The sequence below is a fragment of the Pongo abelii genome, chromosome 10 (genome assembly GCF_028885655.2).
Source record: "Pongo abelii isolate AG06213 chromosome 10, NHGRI_mPonAbe1-v2.0_pri, whole genome shotgun sequence".
Taxonomy (NCBI): domain Eukaryota; kingdom Metazoa; phylum Chordata; class Mammalia; order Primates; family Hominidae; genus Pongo; species Pongo abelii.
Window position 1 is genome coordinate 103,850,670 of NC_071995.2, and position 18,671 is coordinate 103,869,340.

At 46.6% G+C, this 18,671-nt stretch overlaps 1 protein-coding gene across 3 annotated transcripts in view; it reads right to left on the reverse strand.

Moving 5' to 3' along the window:
• The window catches only part of APPL2 (adaptor protein, phosphotyrosine interacting with PH domain and leucine zipper 2), a 63,329-nt gene that overhangs the window by 17,903 nt on the left and 26,755 nt on the right, over window positions 1–18,671 (reverse strand). For all 3 annotated transcript variants that reach the window (XM_054528182.2, XM_024256499.3, XM_024256501.3), the window contains exons 6-14: window positions 17,030–17,071; window positions 16,843–16,901; window positions 15,931–16,077; window positions 12,571–12,653; window positions 8,072–8,230; window positions 6,464–6,652; window positions 4,317–4,359; window positions 4,177–4,233; window positions 3,993–4,081 (exon numbers count right to left, since the gene is read on the reverse strand). In XM_054528182.2, coding sequence (XP_054384157.1) covers window positions 3,993–4,081; window positions 4,177–4,233; window positions 4,317–4,359; window positions 6,464–6,652; window positions 8,072–8,230; window positions 12,571–12,653; window positions 15,931–16,077; window positions 16,843–16,901; window positions 17,030–17,071 — 868 coding nt within the window. The remainder of the gene's footprint in view (window positions 1–3,992; window positions 4,082–4,176; window positions 4,234–4,316; window positions 4,360–6,463; window positions 6,653–8,071; window positions 8,231–12,570; window positions 12,654–15,930; window positions 16,078–16,842; window positions 16,902–17,029; window positions 17,072–18,671) is intronic.

Below are 18,671 nucleotides of genomic sequence, written 5' to 3' on the forward strand. Positions count from 1 at the left end.
CTCTGGAGAAATTGAGCAGTTTTGAAGGCACTCAGTTACCTGGTGGGCGAGCCAGATTATGAACAGGGGTCTCCGCACTGCCAGGAGAGTGCATCTCCAGGATGTTATACTGCTTCAATAACCCTAAATGGGAGAGTCACATCTGCTGTTTGATCCTGTCTTTAAGAGAGGGCTGTGATATAATAAGTGGTAAGCACTGGAGAAAGCTATGAGTAGAAGCTTCAAGGGTAGAAAGTGAGTCTAAGATTTTGGCTCCCCAGAGAGTCAAAGGGGGGAGATAACAATCAAGATAGGGTGAGGCCAGGTTGTAGAGGGCCCTTATACCGTCAGGTGGGGTCTGAACTTGACACAACAGTACAGGGAGCCACCAAAGACTCTGAATATAGGAGTGACATGATGTTAAGTTTCACCTGTACAGGATCTCCATGTCACCAGCTCTAATGGACACTTTGCAGTCATCATAATTGACTTAAAGCATCTAACACAGCTGGTCTCTCCTTGAACTCTCCTCTCTTGGTTTCTGCTGGTGCCACATTTTATAGAGTTTCCTTCTACCTTTCTTGATGTTCCTTCTCACTGTCTTTTGCAGGCTCCTTTTCTACCCTAAATGCTGGAGTTCTTTAGGATTATGTTGCAGGCTCTGCTTTCCTCTCCCTCTCCTTTCTCCCAGAGGACCTCATCCACTGCTGTTCAGTGCTATCAGTCCCCAATTCATACACCCAGACCAGACGTTTTCTTTGCACTCCAGACCTGTATCATCCGTTGACTGCTTGACAACTCATTTGGGATGTTTCACAGGCCTCTCATGCTTGACATGTCCAAAACTCAACTCTTCTCTTTAAAAAACACTATCTGCCCAGGTGTTCAGCTCCAACTGGAGTCATCCTTTGATCTGTCCTTTTCCGTCTACACTTATGCATCAAAAGTCCCATAGGTTTTACCTCCAGAATAAGTCCACATCCATCTACTTTTCATCTCTGCCGTGATCCTGGTCTAAACCACCATCATCTTCTCTTGGGCTGCTGGGACGCCTCCTCACTGGCTACTGACTTGCTCTGTTCTGTGTTCTCCAGAAAAGCCGGAGCTAACTTTGGAAAATGGAGAGTGGGTATCTCTGTCTCCATCACAAACACGCACCTCTTAGAGCCCTTCCACAGCTCCCCACATGCTTCCTTCATGATCGACCCCTGCCTCCCTCCCCACCCGCCCTCATCCTGTCCCATCATCTTCCTCTGCCTGCACTGTCCCATTACACTGCCTTTTTTCAGTTCCTCAGATACACTAAGCTCTTCTCTGTCCTGTTACCTCCACAACTGCTACCAAGAATACACTACTTCTGGCTCTTTGCAAGAGTGGCTGCGTCTTGTCTTTTACTTTGCAGCTTGAATATTATCTTCACAGCCAGGCCCTGCACAGGTCTCCTCTTCACCCTCCATGACAGCACCTCGTCTCCTTAACGTCGCAGTGCTTTCCTCGTTTTAACTCAGTCTGTGCTTACCTTTTGCCTGTTCTCGCCAGTAATCCCTGTGTTTTCTTACCTAGGCCAGGCCTGGGCAAATAGTAGATACTCAAATATTTGTTGAGTAGCTGGATAAATGAATGAACAGTAGATATATAGTAACTGCAGAATGAGGGAAGTCCACACATGGTACTTGCTTAGAAGTAAATTGCAGTTTGTTCCTAAGAACACAATTTCTCTGATTCTTTCCCCCCCACTGTCATCAAAACATTGCTTTATTCTTAGTGGGCTGACCCTAAAAGAGATAGTATTCCTCTCCCCACAGCTCTGGGGCCATCTGGCAGCCACATCTGTCATCCATCCAATCACTGGGCTAATTCAGCTGGCTGGCTAGAGTAATTTTTTTTTCCCCAGGGAGTCTTCTGTGTCCCTTCTGTGGGGTCCTTTTGGTCTAAGAATGTGACTTGCTTATTCTAGAACGGGGGGAAAAATCAGTTACTGAATAATTAAATATAGGCTGCAAATTGTCTTTTTAGGAAACCTATCACACCTTCTAATTCCAAACCCCCCTAAACTATCCATCAACACCCTTGAGAGATGGCATATCAGAGCTAGAAGGGTCCTAGGAGGTTAGCTAGTTCCTTGTATGTCACAAGGCTGAGAAGACAAAGGCCCAGAGCATTTACTGACTTACTCAGGGACATCTAGCTGTGTATAACACAAGGCAGAGATATCATTAGAACCCATGTCTCTCAACTGCAGGTCTGGTATTCCCTCCACTGTGCACATCAAACATTTTTGTAACTTTACAAAGAGAAGACATACATTTACCCAGGAGAAGGCTACGGGATTAACCCTCGCTGACTGGATCTTTAGTTCCACTTCCTTTCATGTAGTGTCTTCCTTAGAGTTCCATTTCATAAAGCATGCTACTTGTATAAACTGTTAAATCCTTAAGTTACGGTGCTGAAATCTTGCCTCTTTCTCCTCTTTTTTTTAAAACATTTGTTTATGTTCTCATGTTCTGCTTCACAGTTACTACTACATCAACGTCCTACTGGGTCTTGCACTCTCCCCCCTTCTTCCCACAACCCGTATCCTAAAATTTACCCTACTCAGGTGCAGAATAGTCTTCCCTAACCCTGGTTCTGACCGTCGCCCATTTTCTCAAAACCTTCCATTTTGCTCCATTGCCTGTAACTCCTAAGCAGGGCACCCGGGTCTTTCCAGTTAGACTCAAACCTATTTTCTGGCCTTACCTTCTCCCATTCCTTCTCAGATACCCCGTGCCTGGCATGGGAACGCTGGCTCCACACTGCACAGATTCTGGGAAGTTACTTAACCACTGAGTTTTCTAATGACTTCCTTCTGGGGTCATTAGATATTTGTAAAAAATGTAATGGGGTTCTTTCTATGATGCCACTAAAAGATGAACACCAAATATAGTCGTAATTTTAATTTACCCTTTAATGCCAGGCTTTCATTAGTAAGAAAATACAACCCTTTACTATTTAACCAGATGGAAACTCCCATTAAGACAAAAGTAGGATTCCTGGAATAAATCCTAAAGCAGTATTCAAAATGAGGAAAGCTATATGCATGAAAATGTTTGCTGTAAATGATAACAGTAAACGCCGGGGAGATAACCTAAATATTCAATGGTTAATAAATGGTGGAATGGGCCAGGCGCAGTGGCTCATGCCTGTAATCCCAGCACTTTGGGAGGCTGAGGCGGGTGGATCACTTGAGGTCAGGAGTTCAAGACCAGCCTGGCTAACATAGTGAAACCCCATCTCTACTAAAAATACAAAAATTAGCCAGATGTGGTGGCGGGTGCCTGTAATCCCAGCTACTCGGGAGGCTGAGGCAGGAGAATCACTTGAATCTGGGAAGTGGAGGTTGCAGTGAGCCGGGATTACTCCACTGCACTCCAGCCCAGGTGACAGAGTGAGACTCCGTCTCGAAAAAATTAAAAAATAAGTAAGTAAAAAAATAAATGATGGAATAGGGTGTAGTTACTAAAAGGAACAATTCTGAAAAATGTAGAAATAGTAAAAAAAAAAAAAAAAAGTATGTGCAAATACAAAATAAATGTACGTATAAAACTATCACTGTATGTTCAGATAAGGCGTGGGCATTAATATGGATACATAAAAGGTGATTTTTTTTCCTTATTTTTTAAAAACATTTTTGCTTTTGTTCCATTACTTTGTTGACACTGATAGAAAATGTGGGGAGAACTCCTGACTAGCAGGACCCTCCATGCACGTCCTGTTTGCTTGGACTGCAGCAGCATGGTCCAGTGGAAAGGACAGGGATGCTGACATCAGACAGGCTTGAATCCTGGCTCTACCACTCACAATGTGGTGTGAACACAGGCAGGTATTTAACCTTTCCCAGCCATCGTTACTGTTTCTGTTAAACAGGCTGAAAAACATGCCTTGGTTTGTGTGGATTAAGCAACAACTCATTTAATATTCCTAATCAATAATTTGGCTCCACAAAGGCTAGTTTTTCTTTGTCCTTTAGTTACCTGGGGCATGAGCTTTCTTGTTTTTTTCCAAAACTTGTAATGGGAGTCACTGCTTGCAGAGCGGTCTGATTCAACTTGATCGCGACTGCCTAAAAATCCACAAGAAGACACACTCAGTCCCAGGAGGTGGATGCTTACCTTCCAGGTTGAGAAAAGGGCTGAGATGCAGGTGGCTGATAATTACCTCAGGGTTGTCGGTCAGGTAGATCTGTCTGGAGATGTTGTTTATTGCACATATCCACTGTAGAGGACATTAAAAAAGAACACTGAATCCCAAAGTCACCCACCACGCTAGGAAAGAAATATGACAAACAGAATTTTTACCTCTTCATTTTCCTTTCTGCTCTCAGCCTGGAGGATTATTCCCCTGAAACAAAAGTGTCTAAGTAATTAAGTGCTTCCCCGATCTCAGTGACTGGGAATTTCTCTACATAAACTGAACTTAGCTGGGCTGTGGGAGGAAAAGTGCCATGAAGGCAGCATGATGAGAGGGAAAGAAAATGGGGTTCCAGGGCCAAGTGCGGTGGCTCACGCCTGCAGTCCCAGCACTTTGGGAGGGCGAGGCAGGAGGAGATGGCTTGAGCCCAGGAGTTAGACCAGCCTGGGCAACATGGTGAAACCCCCTCTCTACAAAAAATACAAAAATTAGCTGGGCGTGGTGGCGTGTGCCTGTAGTCCTAGCTACTAGAGAGGCTGAAGTGGGAGGATTGATTGAGCCCAGGAGGTTGAGGCTGCTGTGAGTGGTGACTGTGCCACTGTACTCCAGCCTGGGTGATAGGGCAAGGCCCTATCTCAAACAAAAAAAAAGGAAAAAGAAAAAAGAAAATGGGCTTGTAGGTCTGGCTCTGCCCTGATTCACTATATGATCTTGGACAAACACGGCCCTTTCCCTGGGCCTCAGCATGTTCATCTATGAAATGAGAAGGCGGGACTCCGATCTTCTAGCCCAAGTCTGTGTTTGTACAGTGAGATCCATCTGTTGACCTCCTCTAATGATCCAAGATGACCAGGACTCCAAGTCCAGCCACTCCTCAAACCATGCCCAAAGAAGGACTTGGCAGCCCATTCACTCCTTTCCCAGAACTGAAAAGTCTGTTGCGTATGGAGGCCCGGGAATAAGGTAACAGTAATACTGCCCTACCTTTGTGGAGGCTTTAACTCTCTTTTTTTTTTTTTTTAGATGGAGTTTTGCTCTTGTTGCACCAGGCTGGAGTGCAATGGTGTGATCTCGGCTCACCACAACCTCCGCCTCCCAGGTTCAAGCGATTCTCCTGCCTCAGCCTCCTGAGTAGCTGGGACTACAGGCATGCGCTGCCACTAATGTGCCCGGCCAATTTTGTATTTCCAGTAGAGACGGGGTTTCTCCATGTTGGTCATGCTGATCTCAAACTCCCAACCTCAGGTGATCCACCTGCCTCGGCCTCCCAAAGTGCTGGGATTATAGGCGTGAGCCACTGTACCCAGCCGAGGCTTTAACTCTTTAAAGAGACCCCACATCTGCCAGTTCCCTTGTTCCCCTCATCTGTGGCAGATGGGGTAACATAGATCTTATCCCTATTTTGTATCTGAGGAAAGTGAGGCCCAGAGGAGGTAACTGCAAAGGACCATGATGAGCATCCAGGAATCTCCATTCCCAGGTCATTTCCCATCACCAAAGCAGGAAGGATGAGGTCTAAAGCTGCTCTGCCAAGCTGGGAGGAGAGACATCATCCCAACAACGTCCCCACCCCTACCCCTGCTGTTCAGGTCAAATCTTAATAGAATGCAATGCGAGAAGAGCGGCTCTGATGACGGGCAGGGCCACTCCTCTCCCCAGGCAGGTGAACCCTGAGGCCCCTCCATGGGACCCTGAACTCCTTGGAGCAGTTTAAAAACCACTGCTCTGAGAGGGGATCCCACTGGGATGGGATCTACTGTGAATGGCCACAGGCTGTGGATTGGTAAAGTACCACCTCTTTGGGGCCCCTCAGGTACACAGGGCATGTGGGAACAGCCTGGCAGCCGACAATACTGCTGCAGTGGAGTGCACTTCTCACAACTCCTGCTTCTGCTGGAAAAATGGCCTTCTCAGGAAGGTCGTCCTTACCAAAATAAAGTTACTCTCCCCTGCCGCAATCCAAACACAAATGCTTCTTTACAACAGGCTAGGAGTAGCCACAGCCTTCTATCTCTGAGAATCTATGCTAACAAGCACGACTTCTGTTGCTGTCTCACACATGTAGGTCATCTCTTCTCCAAAGCCACAGACAAACTCTCACTTATCTCCATATGGGATAAGGCAGGCTGGATCCCTTATGGGTCATGTGGGCTTGTTTAGAGAGAGCAGAAAATCATCCTCCTGAAAGGTCAACAATACCCAGATTGGGGCCTCTCCTACAGAGGGCTGGCACGTAGGAATGAACTAGGAGGCCCTTGGCATGGGTGGAACCACTATACTCATTCTCCTCCCAAATAAAACGTGTGAGACATACGATTTTCCATTGGGCGTGGTGATCTGGAAGCAGTAGCGCCGGTCTTCGCAATCCACGGCCATCACTGAGCAGTTGTCCAGGTCCTGGATCAAACCTCCAGCCACGGCTCCCCTGGGCTGACACATGAGATTCCCGCCTTGGGTGAAGAAATAAAGCCTCTCCCAGGTGGTGGTGACCAGCCCTGTTTTGCTGTGAGTTGTGTTTTAAAAAGCCCATTAGTACCAGAAAGCACCAGCGGCCACCTCCAAGTCTTGCTACCTCGTTATGGGTACTGGTGGCATTTTAGAAATAATGTGTTTCTTTATATCGTTAAAGCAAAACTGCCCATTCAAGTGGAAAGAGCAGCAGAAGGGTACAATTTAGCTGGAATGATCTTGGAGATCATGGGCTCTGCTTCCAAGGGAGACACCAGTCCCAGGGCCAACTCCCCGCACTGCAGCCACACGCTGACTACTAAACCAGGAGATGGAACTAGAATGAGTCCGACACCATTAAGGACTGAACACCTGGAGAATCATTTCTTTAGCACCTGGAGCTGAGCTGCTCTGAATCTAGTCAGGGTTGCCTTAGCCCACAGCACCCACCCTATAGTCCTAGAAGGCTCTCAACAGATTGGGTTTTGCTTTAATTGAAGGTCATTCTTGTTTTGTGGGCTGCTTACAAAAGGAAAATCTAGTTCCTGGCAAATAACAACAGAACCTGGTGGGTTTTCTATATCTGCAGAACTACAGGGGACATTTAGCTTGTGATCGCCGCAAGTTCACAGACCTTAGAGGTACTCCAGCCTGGTAACAGCTGGCAGTTCCTCTCCATGGACCCTCCACTGGGGGTTATCAAACACATTTACTTGGCTCAGTATTTACTGAGTAGCAACTATGTCCAAAGGCACTGGGTTTCCTGCCCCAATAATTTCCCCAAATGGCAACGGCTGACATCTGAGTGCTCACTGCCTGGGAGAGATGACCACATTCAATCTAACTTCGTAAAGCGGGTGCAGTTATCAGCTCCATTTTGCAGATGAAGAGATGAAGGCTCAGCCCAGCTGGGATGTCTGATTCCAAAGTCAGTGCTTTTCACACCACACCATGACAATATCCTCTCTGCTCACAGAAATACTTAAACCTGATCATCCCTTCCATTCAAAATGGACACTTAAAGACCTGAGTGGTAAATGTGTGACTCAATCAGTACGAATCGAACTGGCTCTAAAAGCCTCCTGACCCTGCCTCTGGCCTCGCAGGTAGGTCTCCAGCACATGGCTCTCACCTGCCAGCTGGTGTGGGGGAAGTGGCATGAGGGGATAAAAACTGTCAGTGGTCCAGGATGGCAACAGTTAAGAGTGGTCTGTTTGCAAATGGCCACAGTGACCAGAGTCCACAGCACCGGGCTCTTAGAGGACTCGTTTCCAGCCCCATCTCTTAGTGCAGTTTGGCGCCTGGGCCCCAGAGGTTTCCTGTGTTGCAAGTGGGAAGGCTGCTGTGATGGGAGTTCTTCCCAGTCTCACCCGCCCACCTCCCTCCGACTTTAATGAGGCACGTAAGATTGCTTTTCAGCCACCTCTTAGAGAAAACCGATTTCAGAAAAAGAGGCAGAGAGTGGCATTCTCACTTTCTAAGATTAAGGTAACCAGCCTTCTGGATGAGGTTCCTGTTGATCTGTGGTGCAGCCACATCAGAGTCTGGAGTGTAAACAGATTCATCAACAGAAAGTAATTCTTGCTGGGACACCCGCATCTTTTCCGCCTCGGCTTCCAGTTCTACCTGAATGCTTAAGACAGAAGGTGTTGGGTCAGTTACTCACTGCTGGCCAACCCAGCACTACTAAGAAGCCGCTAGCAGCCATCACTCCACCCCCTCAAAGCTTCCAGCCTTACAGATGGAGCTGCCAGCCTCCTACAGGGCCACAACCCTCTACCCTTAGGCCCTGAAAACTATGAATCACAGGGACTCAATTCTGCAGTAGTAAATGTGTTTATATGACTGCTGTTTTAAAACAGAACCTAAGGAATGCCATTGAACTATGCTTGAACCCAGCTATACAGTTTTTTGTTGTTGTTGTTTTTATTTTTTTTGAGACACAATCTCGCTCTGTCGCCCAGGCTGGAGTGCAGTGGCGTGATCTCCTCTCACTGCAAGCTCCGCCCCTCAGGTTCATGCCATTCTCCCGCCTCAGCCTCTCGAGTAGCTGGGACTACCGGTGCTCGCCACCATGCCCGGCTAATTTTTTTTTCTTTTTGTATTTTTAGTAGAGACGGGGTTTCACCGTGTTCGCCAGGACGGTCTCAATCTCCTGACCTTGTGATCCGCCCGCCTCGGCCTCCCAAAGTGCTGGGATTACAGGCGTGACCCACCGTGCCCGGCCGAACCCAGCTAAACAGTTTTGCTGCTGACAGAGGTATCCATGCTCAGCACCGTTGATGCAAAGTTTTGGAGAAAAGCTTTGAGAAGCCCATCCTCCAGGGCTGCTCACACAGGCAGCCTAAGCAAGTTCCATAAAGGAAGGAATGAAATGGTAGTCATGCCTCCCCTGCTCTTGGTTTAGGAAGGAGTGGTGGTGACAGGAAAATGACCAGGAAGTGGTACTAAGGTGCAACAACAAAGCCAAAGGCAATGCTTTTCCTTTTTTAACAGCCACAGATCTGCCCTGAGGCTTCATAGGCTAGCAGGCCAAGGGCTGCCCACATAGGGGTAAGTGGGCCGATGGCCTGGCTCTGGGACATTAGCCCCTGGCTTTCATGGAGGTGTGTGCTGAGGTGTGGAAATGGTGGCTGCCCTTTTCCCCTACTGAGCTAGACCTCACCAGGCCACCCCACCCAGTAGTTACAGTCTTGATTACAAAGTCCTAAACACAATCTGCCCAACAGGGCCCATCCATCTGAGAAATCACGATTTAGAGGAGGTGTTCCTCTGCACTGTGTTACAGGAGACACGGCAACCACAGGGTTAAAATCAGAAGCAAATAGGGGGCCACTGTTTCTCCACATGAGCACCTCAGGATTCTCTCTCTCCTGTAGGTAAGGAACGTTGGGCTTGGACATTCCATATTCCCCCACTCTATCTATCTATCTATCTAATCTATCTATCTATCTATCTATCTGTCTATCTATCTATCTGTCTGTCTATCTATCTAATCTATCTTATCTATCTAATGTATGTATGTATGTATGTATGTATGTATGTATCTATCTATCTATCTAATCTATCTATCTATCTATCTGTCTGTCTATCTATCTATCTATCTATCTAATCTATCTTATCTATCTATCTAATGTATGTATGTATGTATGTATGATGTATGTATGTATGTATCTATCTATCTATCTATCTATCTATCTATCTATCTATCCTATCTATCTAATCTATTCATTTTGAGAGAGTCTTGCTCCGCCACCCAGGCTGGAGTGCAGTGGCATGATCTTGGCTCACTACAACCTCTGCCTCCTGGGTTCAAGCGATTCCCATGCCTCAGCCTCCCAAACAGCTGGGATTACAGGCATGCACCACCACACCCAGCTCATTTTTGTATTTTTAGTAGAGAAGGGGTTTCACCATTCTCTACTAAAGAGAAGAGAATGGGTCAAGAAGTGACCCACCCATCTTGGCCTCCCAAAGTATTGGGATTACAGGTGTGAGCCACTGCTCCTGGTCAGCCCCTCTTCTTTAATGCAGCTCGATTTTGGCCTTTCTGACATTTGACTGGGATGATGAGGGACTCTACCATTGGTGGCCTTAGGACAGGTAAGCTGGAGGATAAACCTCATTAGCTTCGCCTGCTTGTCACTGCCCCGGCTGAGAGAACGGAACGTGGAAGACCAAGCTCAGCACATAGAACGGGGGAGGAGAGAAGGGGAAGGAGGGACCAAGAGCCTGTCAAGAGCTCAGGGTCAGCTTTTATGGGTGAGAAACCTCTTTGAAGATGTGATACAAGCGAAGGATCCTGTCCCCAGAAAGACACGGGCACCAACGTGGCATCTTGTGTACAACTCCAGGAGATTTTTAGTAGCTGCCCTGCCTTCCCCTCCCCCACCCCACACAGACTCAGGCTCAAACACTGGGAGCTCATCCAAGGTTCCCAGGAACCAAAGGAACAGGGTCAAAATTAACTGCTTTCAACTGGTTCTCTTCACAGATAAAACAACAAAAAAAAGCATGTATATACACACACACACTATATATAAAATTATATATATCTGTTGATATATAGATATGAGCTGCAGAAAGGTAGAACTGTATCACTATAGGGTTAGGGAATAAAGAAAGCTCTACAGGGTGGCTGGAAACCATGCCGCACTGTCTGGATTCCCACCACTGGGTTCTGAATCCGCCCCCACCTTGAAAGCACAGAGCACCTGTGGCATCATCCCCCGGGGAAGGGCTGCACAGCTTCAGGGCCACCACCAGATCCTGCTCTGAGGCCTCCCTGGGCGGGCTGGCTGCTCATGCATGGCAATGTGGCAGCAAAACCACCCCTTGGTTTGGAGAAAAGTGGTCATATTTACTCACCAACATGAAATGAAAAATTACAGGAAAAACAGCATTCAAAACAGTACTTTAGCTATTTGAGTCAAGTGCTGCAAGGTTCAGTTTGGAAACCCCACCAGCTGCCTGTCACCCCATAACTAAATATAGCTTGTCAGACAGGGGGTGACTCACAGAACCAGCCCCAGCCTGCACAGAGAAGGCCATGTAGCCCAGGCACAGACCCTGACGTTAATGCCCGGGTTGTGGTTCTCTCAGGATGGCTGGTGCTATACTTGGGTTGGCCTAATAATGGCTAATGGAAATGCTGACAAGAAGGGAAGACATAGGCTCTAGGATATGCAGAAAGAGGAAACCACGGCATCTCACACGCATGGGCACGAATGTCCTGCTGCCCATTCAGAAAATAATCAGGTGTGTGAAAAAAACTGAGGCATAGATGGTTCTTCCAGAAACACAGAAGTCCGAGGAATTCTGAGAGTTAAAGCAGGATGAGGAAGAGACGGTGAAAGATGAGGGATGGAGGATACTTTTACAAAGTGACCATGTAATAGCCTCTCATCGTCTATCTCCTCCTAACATTCCCAGGGGCTAAGAACCAAATAAAAGGCAAGAAACCGCAATCAGATTTCACAAGTTGGTTTCTAGCATAATTATAAATAAAAGCTACATCACTCACTGCTGCCAATTATTCAGAGCTAAACAGCTCAGTGACTTTCAGGAAGGGGTATATGCTCTCAACTCCCTTTGCATCTGTCTCAATGCTCAGCACTGGTTTTTCTCGGGACTGATTATTTTTGGAGCATTTCAGATAGACTTCTACCTAGATCAATTCCCTTGTTTAGCCTTCATGAGGTGTGGTGAAATGCAACATCTTCAAGAAAATTAGCAACTTTCTCTTCATGTATCCACATGAAAATTCCTATTCATTATTTCCATTTTGTCTATTTGTCAACTACACACACACACACACACACACACACACACACGGACCTATTTCTGTACTCCAGAACTCGTGGCAAGCACTTGGGAAGCCCACGCTGTGCTCCGGATGGACCAAGCCTGAGGCTGCAGGGGCCGGGGCCCCCCTCAGAGCTCCCTGTCATGGAAGCTGGGGAGGGGCGAGCAGCAGGGCGCCCACAGCCTCCAGTTAGTGTGGCAGTTACTCAACTACTGAAGAGAGTGATGTTGTATTTCTTAAAATAAGCAAATACAGTTTTTAAAATTAATTCCAAAAAGGCTCTATCCCTCCTTTGCCTATGATAAATTAATGCACTGGTCAGAGTTTCCTGAAAAGTGACAGCACTTCCATCTGCTACTGCCACATACTCTCAAAGAAAGCCAAGAGCTCTTCTAAAACCACAGCGAAGCTAAGCTGGACTCCCAGGCTTGTGACATGTGAAACTCCGATATTCACAACAAGAGATCTGGAGAAAACTCCGCCAGTCTGTCCCAGATATTTATGAATATTGGCAGCTAAGGCGAGGGCACTGTTACTGAGCATTGCTGGGGTGGACAGAGGCTCTGTGCGACCCTCCACAGTTAGAACCCTCCCCCCGACCTCCCAGAGATGTCAGATCAGCATGAAAGGCAAGAGGCACAGAAGACCCGGCCGGAGTGCAGCATTACCTTTGAACCATGTCTGCAACGGACGATAAAAAGCTGTCCATACGTTTGGAAAACATCTCTGCTCCCTTCTTAAAAAAGTTAATCTGAAAGATATAATTATAATATTCTGAAAATCATCCAGGGAAGTGATCAGTGAACTCACTGAAGGTGAGACAGGCAGCGTGAGGGCAGCCATCACAGCTGCCTGGCCCGCCTCGCACGCGGCACTAGCAGCATTTCTACTGAGTCTACACCTGAGCACTATGCACTTTGAAACTGGAACCACAGTTGCTGGCTTTTGGGTGCCAATGAAGGCATTCCTTACTTCCTGTGACTCCTGTCTAATATTCACTTCCCAGAAAGTCTGGGTCCCCTGACAAACCCTGGAGGGCAGGGGCATGGGAGAGGGGAAGAAGAACATTTCTGTGTATTAGTGGCATCTGCACCATCCCACCCTGAGCAGCTCCAGTTTCCATTCTTCTACAGCCATGACTTTTACAAATCTGCCCATTAGGTATGAACTGCTCCATTTTCTATGTCTGCTGGTTGGGAGGTAACAGTAACAGTTGCAAGCCTAGATGATGAAAAAAGAGAGAAAACGTTCCGTGTGAGCAAGGGTATTCTCTCACACATTAACCCGGCTCGTCTGTCTGACCTGGAGGCCTCCCTTTCCTGGCATGGTGGGCACCAAAATCGACCTCTGACCCTGAAGAGGCTAGCAGGTATTCTCAGCATAGTTCTGATGGCTTTGCATCTATTCCCCAGATACCCTGGGAAAGCATGTATTCTAATGTGCTTAGTTATCACAGGTTAAAAATGGATGATTGTGGTCATCCTAACCCAGGTGATACATGCAGGGGGCTGTTCTGGCCCCATGATCTTTAAATCACACAGAGATCACCACTGGAAATGCCATTTGGAACTCCTGAAATGTTAAATATCAAAATGAATATTAATCATTTAATATCATTAATCTGTTAAATCAGCACTCTGCATTTCTAATGGCACAATGTCATGGTGGCCTCCCTCTCCTTCCCCTCCCTGAACTCCTTTGAAATTTAGACTCCTAGGCCATGTCTTAGCTCCTCTGCTATTCTGTAAGCTCCTTAGGGCAGGGGCTCACATAATCCCTAAGAAAAGTGGGCGAATAGATGAACAGAAAGCAGGTAAGACACTGGCTCTACAGCCGCATCACAGCCTGTCCCATCAATATAACACTGGAGGTCACTGTTCTGTTCTCAAAAACCTGCGCACCGATTACAGAGCCTCAGTTTGCAGGCATGAGGACCGAACATGACTTCAAGGGCTGGAGAAGGCAGGAATGGAGTCCCCACACCTCCAAAAAGATGGGTAGTGCCAAGAAGCCTGGTGAGTCTCCACCACAACTGCCTTAGTGAGCAGCAGGAAGTGCTATGTTCACGGAACCATCAGCTCACAGAGGCTGGGGCTCAATAAACCCTAATTGCCAAGGTCGAATGAGGCAGGAGGACAGCTAATGCTTCTGAATCATCCAGAAGATGACTCCACGGTGCCAGGCAACAAACTTGTCTAGGACAAGGAGCTACTGTTTTCATCTGCATTTAAAAATAATCCATAGGGAAAGGGCCTACTTGGTCTTATGTCTTGAAATCTGGATATGAACAATGAAAGATGCCATTCTCAGCTCTCAACAATGATGCTCCTGCCACCCAATAATGATGGTGTGCTCTGCTGTTCCCCTAGAACCGGGGCTACATGTGTGCTACGGTACCCACAGCTCCTCTTCTCCCTCTGTGGCCAGAGCACTCACTTAGAGAGTCCAGGCTGGGAGCAGTGAGGTAGTCCTTGGCCATGAACGAGAATGAAACCAGCTGGTGTCAAGCTTGTCCTGTAGGCCTTGCAGGACACCCTCTTATCAAGCAAGTTCTACAGCACTGACCGATCAGGACCAGAGGTGCTCATCCTTCTGAGATGCTAGATCTGAGACCCTTCCTGACCCTAGGCCTCTGACTGAGCAAGGTTACGGCCCCAGAGGCATGGCGTCAATCCAGGAGGGGTTAACTAAAGAGAACAAAGAGAGCCCCGGCATTCTCTAAAATGGCAAAGCCATCTGCCAGCTGCGATACTGCCTGCAGGAGAGGGGAGGGCAACAGTATGAGTTACTGCACACCTGTGTGCACAAGTGCCCATCACAAGCACCTGGACAGCTCCCAAGATCTGCTGAAGACTGACGCCGCCCACAGCTGGGTGGTGCTACTTCACTCAGAAGACACCGAAAGACTCTATCGCTCTATTTAAGTCTCACTTCCAAAGGCATAGGCTGACTTCAGTGAACTCACCATTCAACAACCTAACAACTAGATTAAGAAGGAAGACAACTGAGTTTGGTTATCTTCCGAACCCATTTCCCGTTTGCCCTGAGAGTACTGTGCTGGCAGTGAGCTGCACTTTTTTTCTCTAAACAGGAAATGGCTTAAAGCTTCTCTCTCATTCCCCTTTTTGTTGAATGACACTGACGTGAGGTTTTTGTTTTTTAATATATGTGCCTTAAAAATGTATTATAGAAGTATTAGATGTTCATATATCAGGTATTTTTAAGTTGGTGACTTTTTCTTAACAACATTTTGCTTCCTCGCATCCCCTTCTGTTCCTAGATTGTCAACTGAGAGAAGATTCCTGGGTGCCTTTCTCATGGGCCAAAGGATGGCTTTGCAGACAACGTGAGTGGGACAAACGCAGAACGGGGTGGCAAGTGAGGGGGTGGTGCTATCAGCCTCACACTCATGGTCACTCTTGTCTCCGCCGCACTGATGCCACTATAGTCAACTCCCCATCCTTAAAGTAGAGCCTCTCTTAAGACAAATATTCAGCCAACCATTAAATAGGAGGATAGAAACCCAATAAATACAGAAGACCTCATAAAGCACTGGCAATGTTTCCCCATGCCCAGATGTTAAGGTGCTGGGATCACCTAGGAGAGGTGCCACCTGAGGAGCCAGCGGGGGGTGGGGGGCCTTACTACAGAGCAGCAAGGAGTGCCGGGAATCCTGGGTGACAGGCGAGCTATCCCAACCCCAGTGGTAGCTGCTTCTAGGAGAACTGCACCCAGCTGGCTTTCATTTGGATTAGAAAAAAAGGGCCACACAGGCTCCTCCCCAGGAGAGGCTTGGGACCCAGGCCTCATTTCCTGAACATATGGCCTAACTTGAGGCCAATGCATGTCCAGCTGAAGATGACCCAGCTCAACTGGAAGCTGTCCAAGTGCTGAATCCCACAAAGTTGCCAGGGAGATTGTGCATTTATGTTTCTTTCTACGACGATGCTTCAGTGTCTCCTGAGTGCCCTCTCAGCAGAACGCCACAGCTAGCTTAGGTTTCAGCCCTCAAGGAGGGACTCCCCTACCTGTCCATGGGCAAAGCCTATCATGGGCTCCATCATGGCCATTTGCTTTCTGTACTGCAGCGCGTTGAGGGCACAGTAGTACTGAAGGGAGGAGAGGTGCTGCTTCCGCCGGGCCGCGGCCACCTCTTTTCCAACTTCGGTCTTCACCTGGTTAAAAGGTGAAAGGAAAACTTCAAGTTGTCTACTGTACATGACAATTCTGTAAAAGCGTGCATTTCAAAATGTGTGTTTATGCATTATAACCATTTTTGTGACAAATATAATAAAACACAGATAAGGCTGCACCTCAACTTTCTAAAAAATCCAAATTAAAAATATGCAAGAAACAGCATCTCAGTGGTCGTGAGGCCGCAGTGAGGTGAAGCCAGTACTCTCCTGGGAACAGTGCAAAGTCCTACAGTCCTTCAGGATAACAATATGGCAGCAAGTACTGAAGAAGGCCGCAGACATTCTAGTTCACTCATAAGACTGTATGCCAAGGAAATAATTTAGCCCAAGGAAATCATGTAAACAGAAGTAAAAAGTTATATGCATGAAAATAGTCAATATTATCTAGAGTAGCGAAGGTCCTAGAAAGCATGGGTTAAAGAATCAGAGTCAACACTTGGGGCAAGAAGTTCAAGTGACCTGGGTGATAAATAAGTCAGACGAGGCAGCAAGCTGAAGTTAAAACCCCTGTGTGATCATAATCTTACAATGGCTCTAAGCTGGTGTTTAATAAACCAGTTTGAAAAGAGAGAATAGAGAAGTGGAGGTCTACTTATGAGATTTGGACAGAATAATTTTAAAAGTCCATGTATAGTTAAAAAAAAAACAAAACCATGCACCCTTTTATGCCATAAATTCACAAGAGGAAGGCATGAAAGGCCTTTATGTAAATGAAGTGAAAAATAACATGTAAAGTATTCTTACCTTCTCATTCTCCTTTTTCTTAGGCAGCCTGCTGTATTTTGCCATTGAGAGGTCATGCTCTAAAAATAAACAGACATCTGAGCACCCAGGAGGGTCAGAGTCAAAAGGGAAGAACATTTATTGGGGGTCTCCCCCCCGCCACAGTAAGCCCACACACCCACACACCAGGAACGGAGAAGGTGCCTACCATTGCTAGCGAGTCCAAATAGATCCTTTAAAGTGCTTACTTCTGAAAAGGAGAAAAGGGACCGTCTTAGAGCAATGAAAAATAAAACATGCCAACCCAGAGCTCTGCACTTTCCTCTGAAAATAAGAGAATATGTGTGCAAGGGAAGCCCCTGCACCCTCAGTCCCCTGCTCTCACAGGCCTGGCCCAGAGGCTGGGACCTGGGCTCACTAGAATATACGGCTTCAACCATGCCCCACACCCGTGACCCTGACGGCCCGAGCAGCCGTGCCTCTCCACATAGCACTGAGGATCTGTGAGGGAGAGGGCACGCCAGGGAGGTGGGCTGGACAGTGTGGTGGACAGGTACTTTTCATGGAGACCTGGAGTATAAACGTAAGTTCTGATGCCTCAGCCCCCAAATAGAGTGTCTTAATACATCTTTCTACACCCAGAACCTAAAAGCTTCCTGTGTTGCCATTTTAATATCTGACTTACTGGAGTCATCCCTGGACAAAGGAATACGCGGTGCTTGTATTAATGAAAAATGTGACACGATCTAGCATACTGTAGTTGCGAGAAGCCAACACCAATAACTATTACTCCAAGTGAGTGCCACACCCACCATGCACAGAGATGGCTGAACCAAGCCCAAGACCAAAAATCCAAAAAGATCATTGAGAGCAGTGACCATCCAAGGTTAGAAACTTAAAAACACAACGATCGATACCTAAAACAAAGCGACACTTTCTACAATTCTAAAACAATCCATTTTCATTTTATCAAACAAAGCAAAGCCATTCACATCTATGTTGGTTATACTGGTTTTCAATTTGCCTGCAAACTGCCTCCAGCTTTTAAATTCTCTTCGCGTTATTCATACTCTTTTGGTATCAGGCTACTTTCTGCCCTTTCCTGCTTGCATTTTTCTTTCTTTCTCTCCCATCTTTTACTTCTTGTTGGAGTCAAGTTTTAGGTTTCTTTACTTACAATTTTAAGTAGTTTCCTTAATATCTCTTGTGTTTTCTTCATTCAGATTATGTACTTGTGTTGGTGAGTGAATAAAGTCCGAGAAATATAAGATAAAACACCACTGTCTAGGCAGAGGGGAGATCAGATTCTAATTTGGTCTGATGTTGACTCAGATATGACCTGGGGCCAAATACTTCAAAGTGATGTCCTGATGGCATCAGAAAAGGATGGTTAACCTTTTTCAAAGATACTAAGAAGATTCCTTCTTACTACTAATGAGCAGTTTTATTCCACTTAAAAAAATCACCATCCTGGGCAAATACTACTCATCCACATTTGGGGTCACTCTGGATTAATGGAGGCCCCTGTCATTAATGCTGCTGGGCACTCTCAATTCTAGTTCTGCCTCCAATAAGCAAACCTGAAAGACATAAATCTGACAACACAGGTCTTAGGAGATGATTATTTTCTTTCAAACGGACTTGGAGTTTGTTTTTAAAATGACATCCCGTTCACTTCTAATGATTTTATTTAGAGAAAACCCTTCAAAAAATGCACGCACTAAGGCATACAGTGAGGACTGAATAATCAGCAGATGACTGAGGCAAGCATGTTTTAGCTTCCTATGCAATGACAGATGAGCAACACTAAAAAGCACTAAAATTCCTGCTTTGTTTAATCAAGGTTTCCC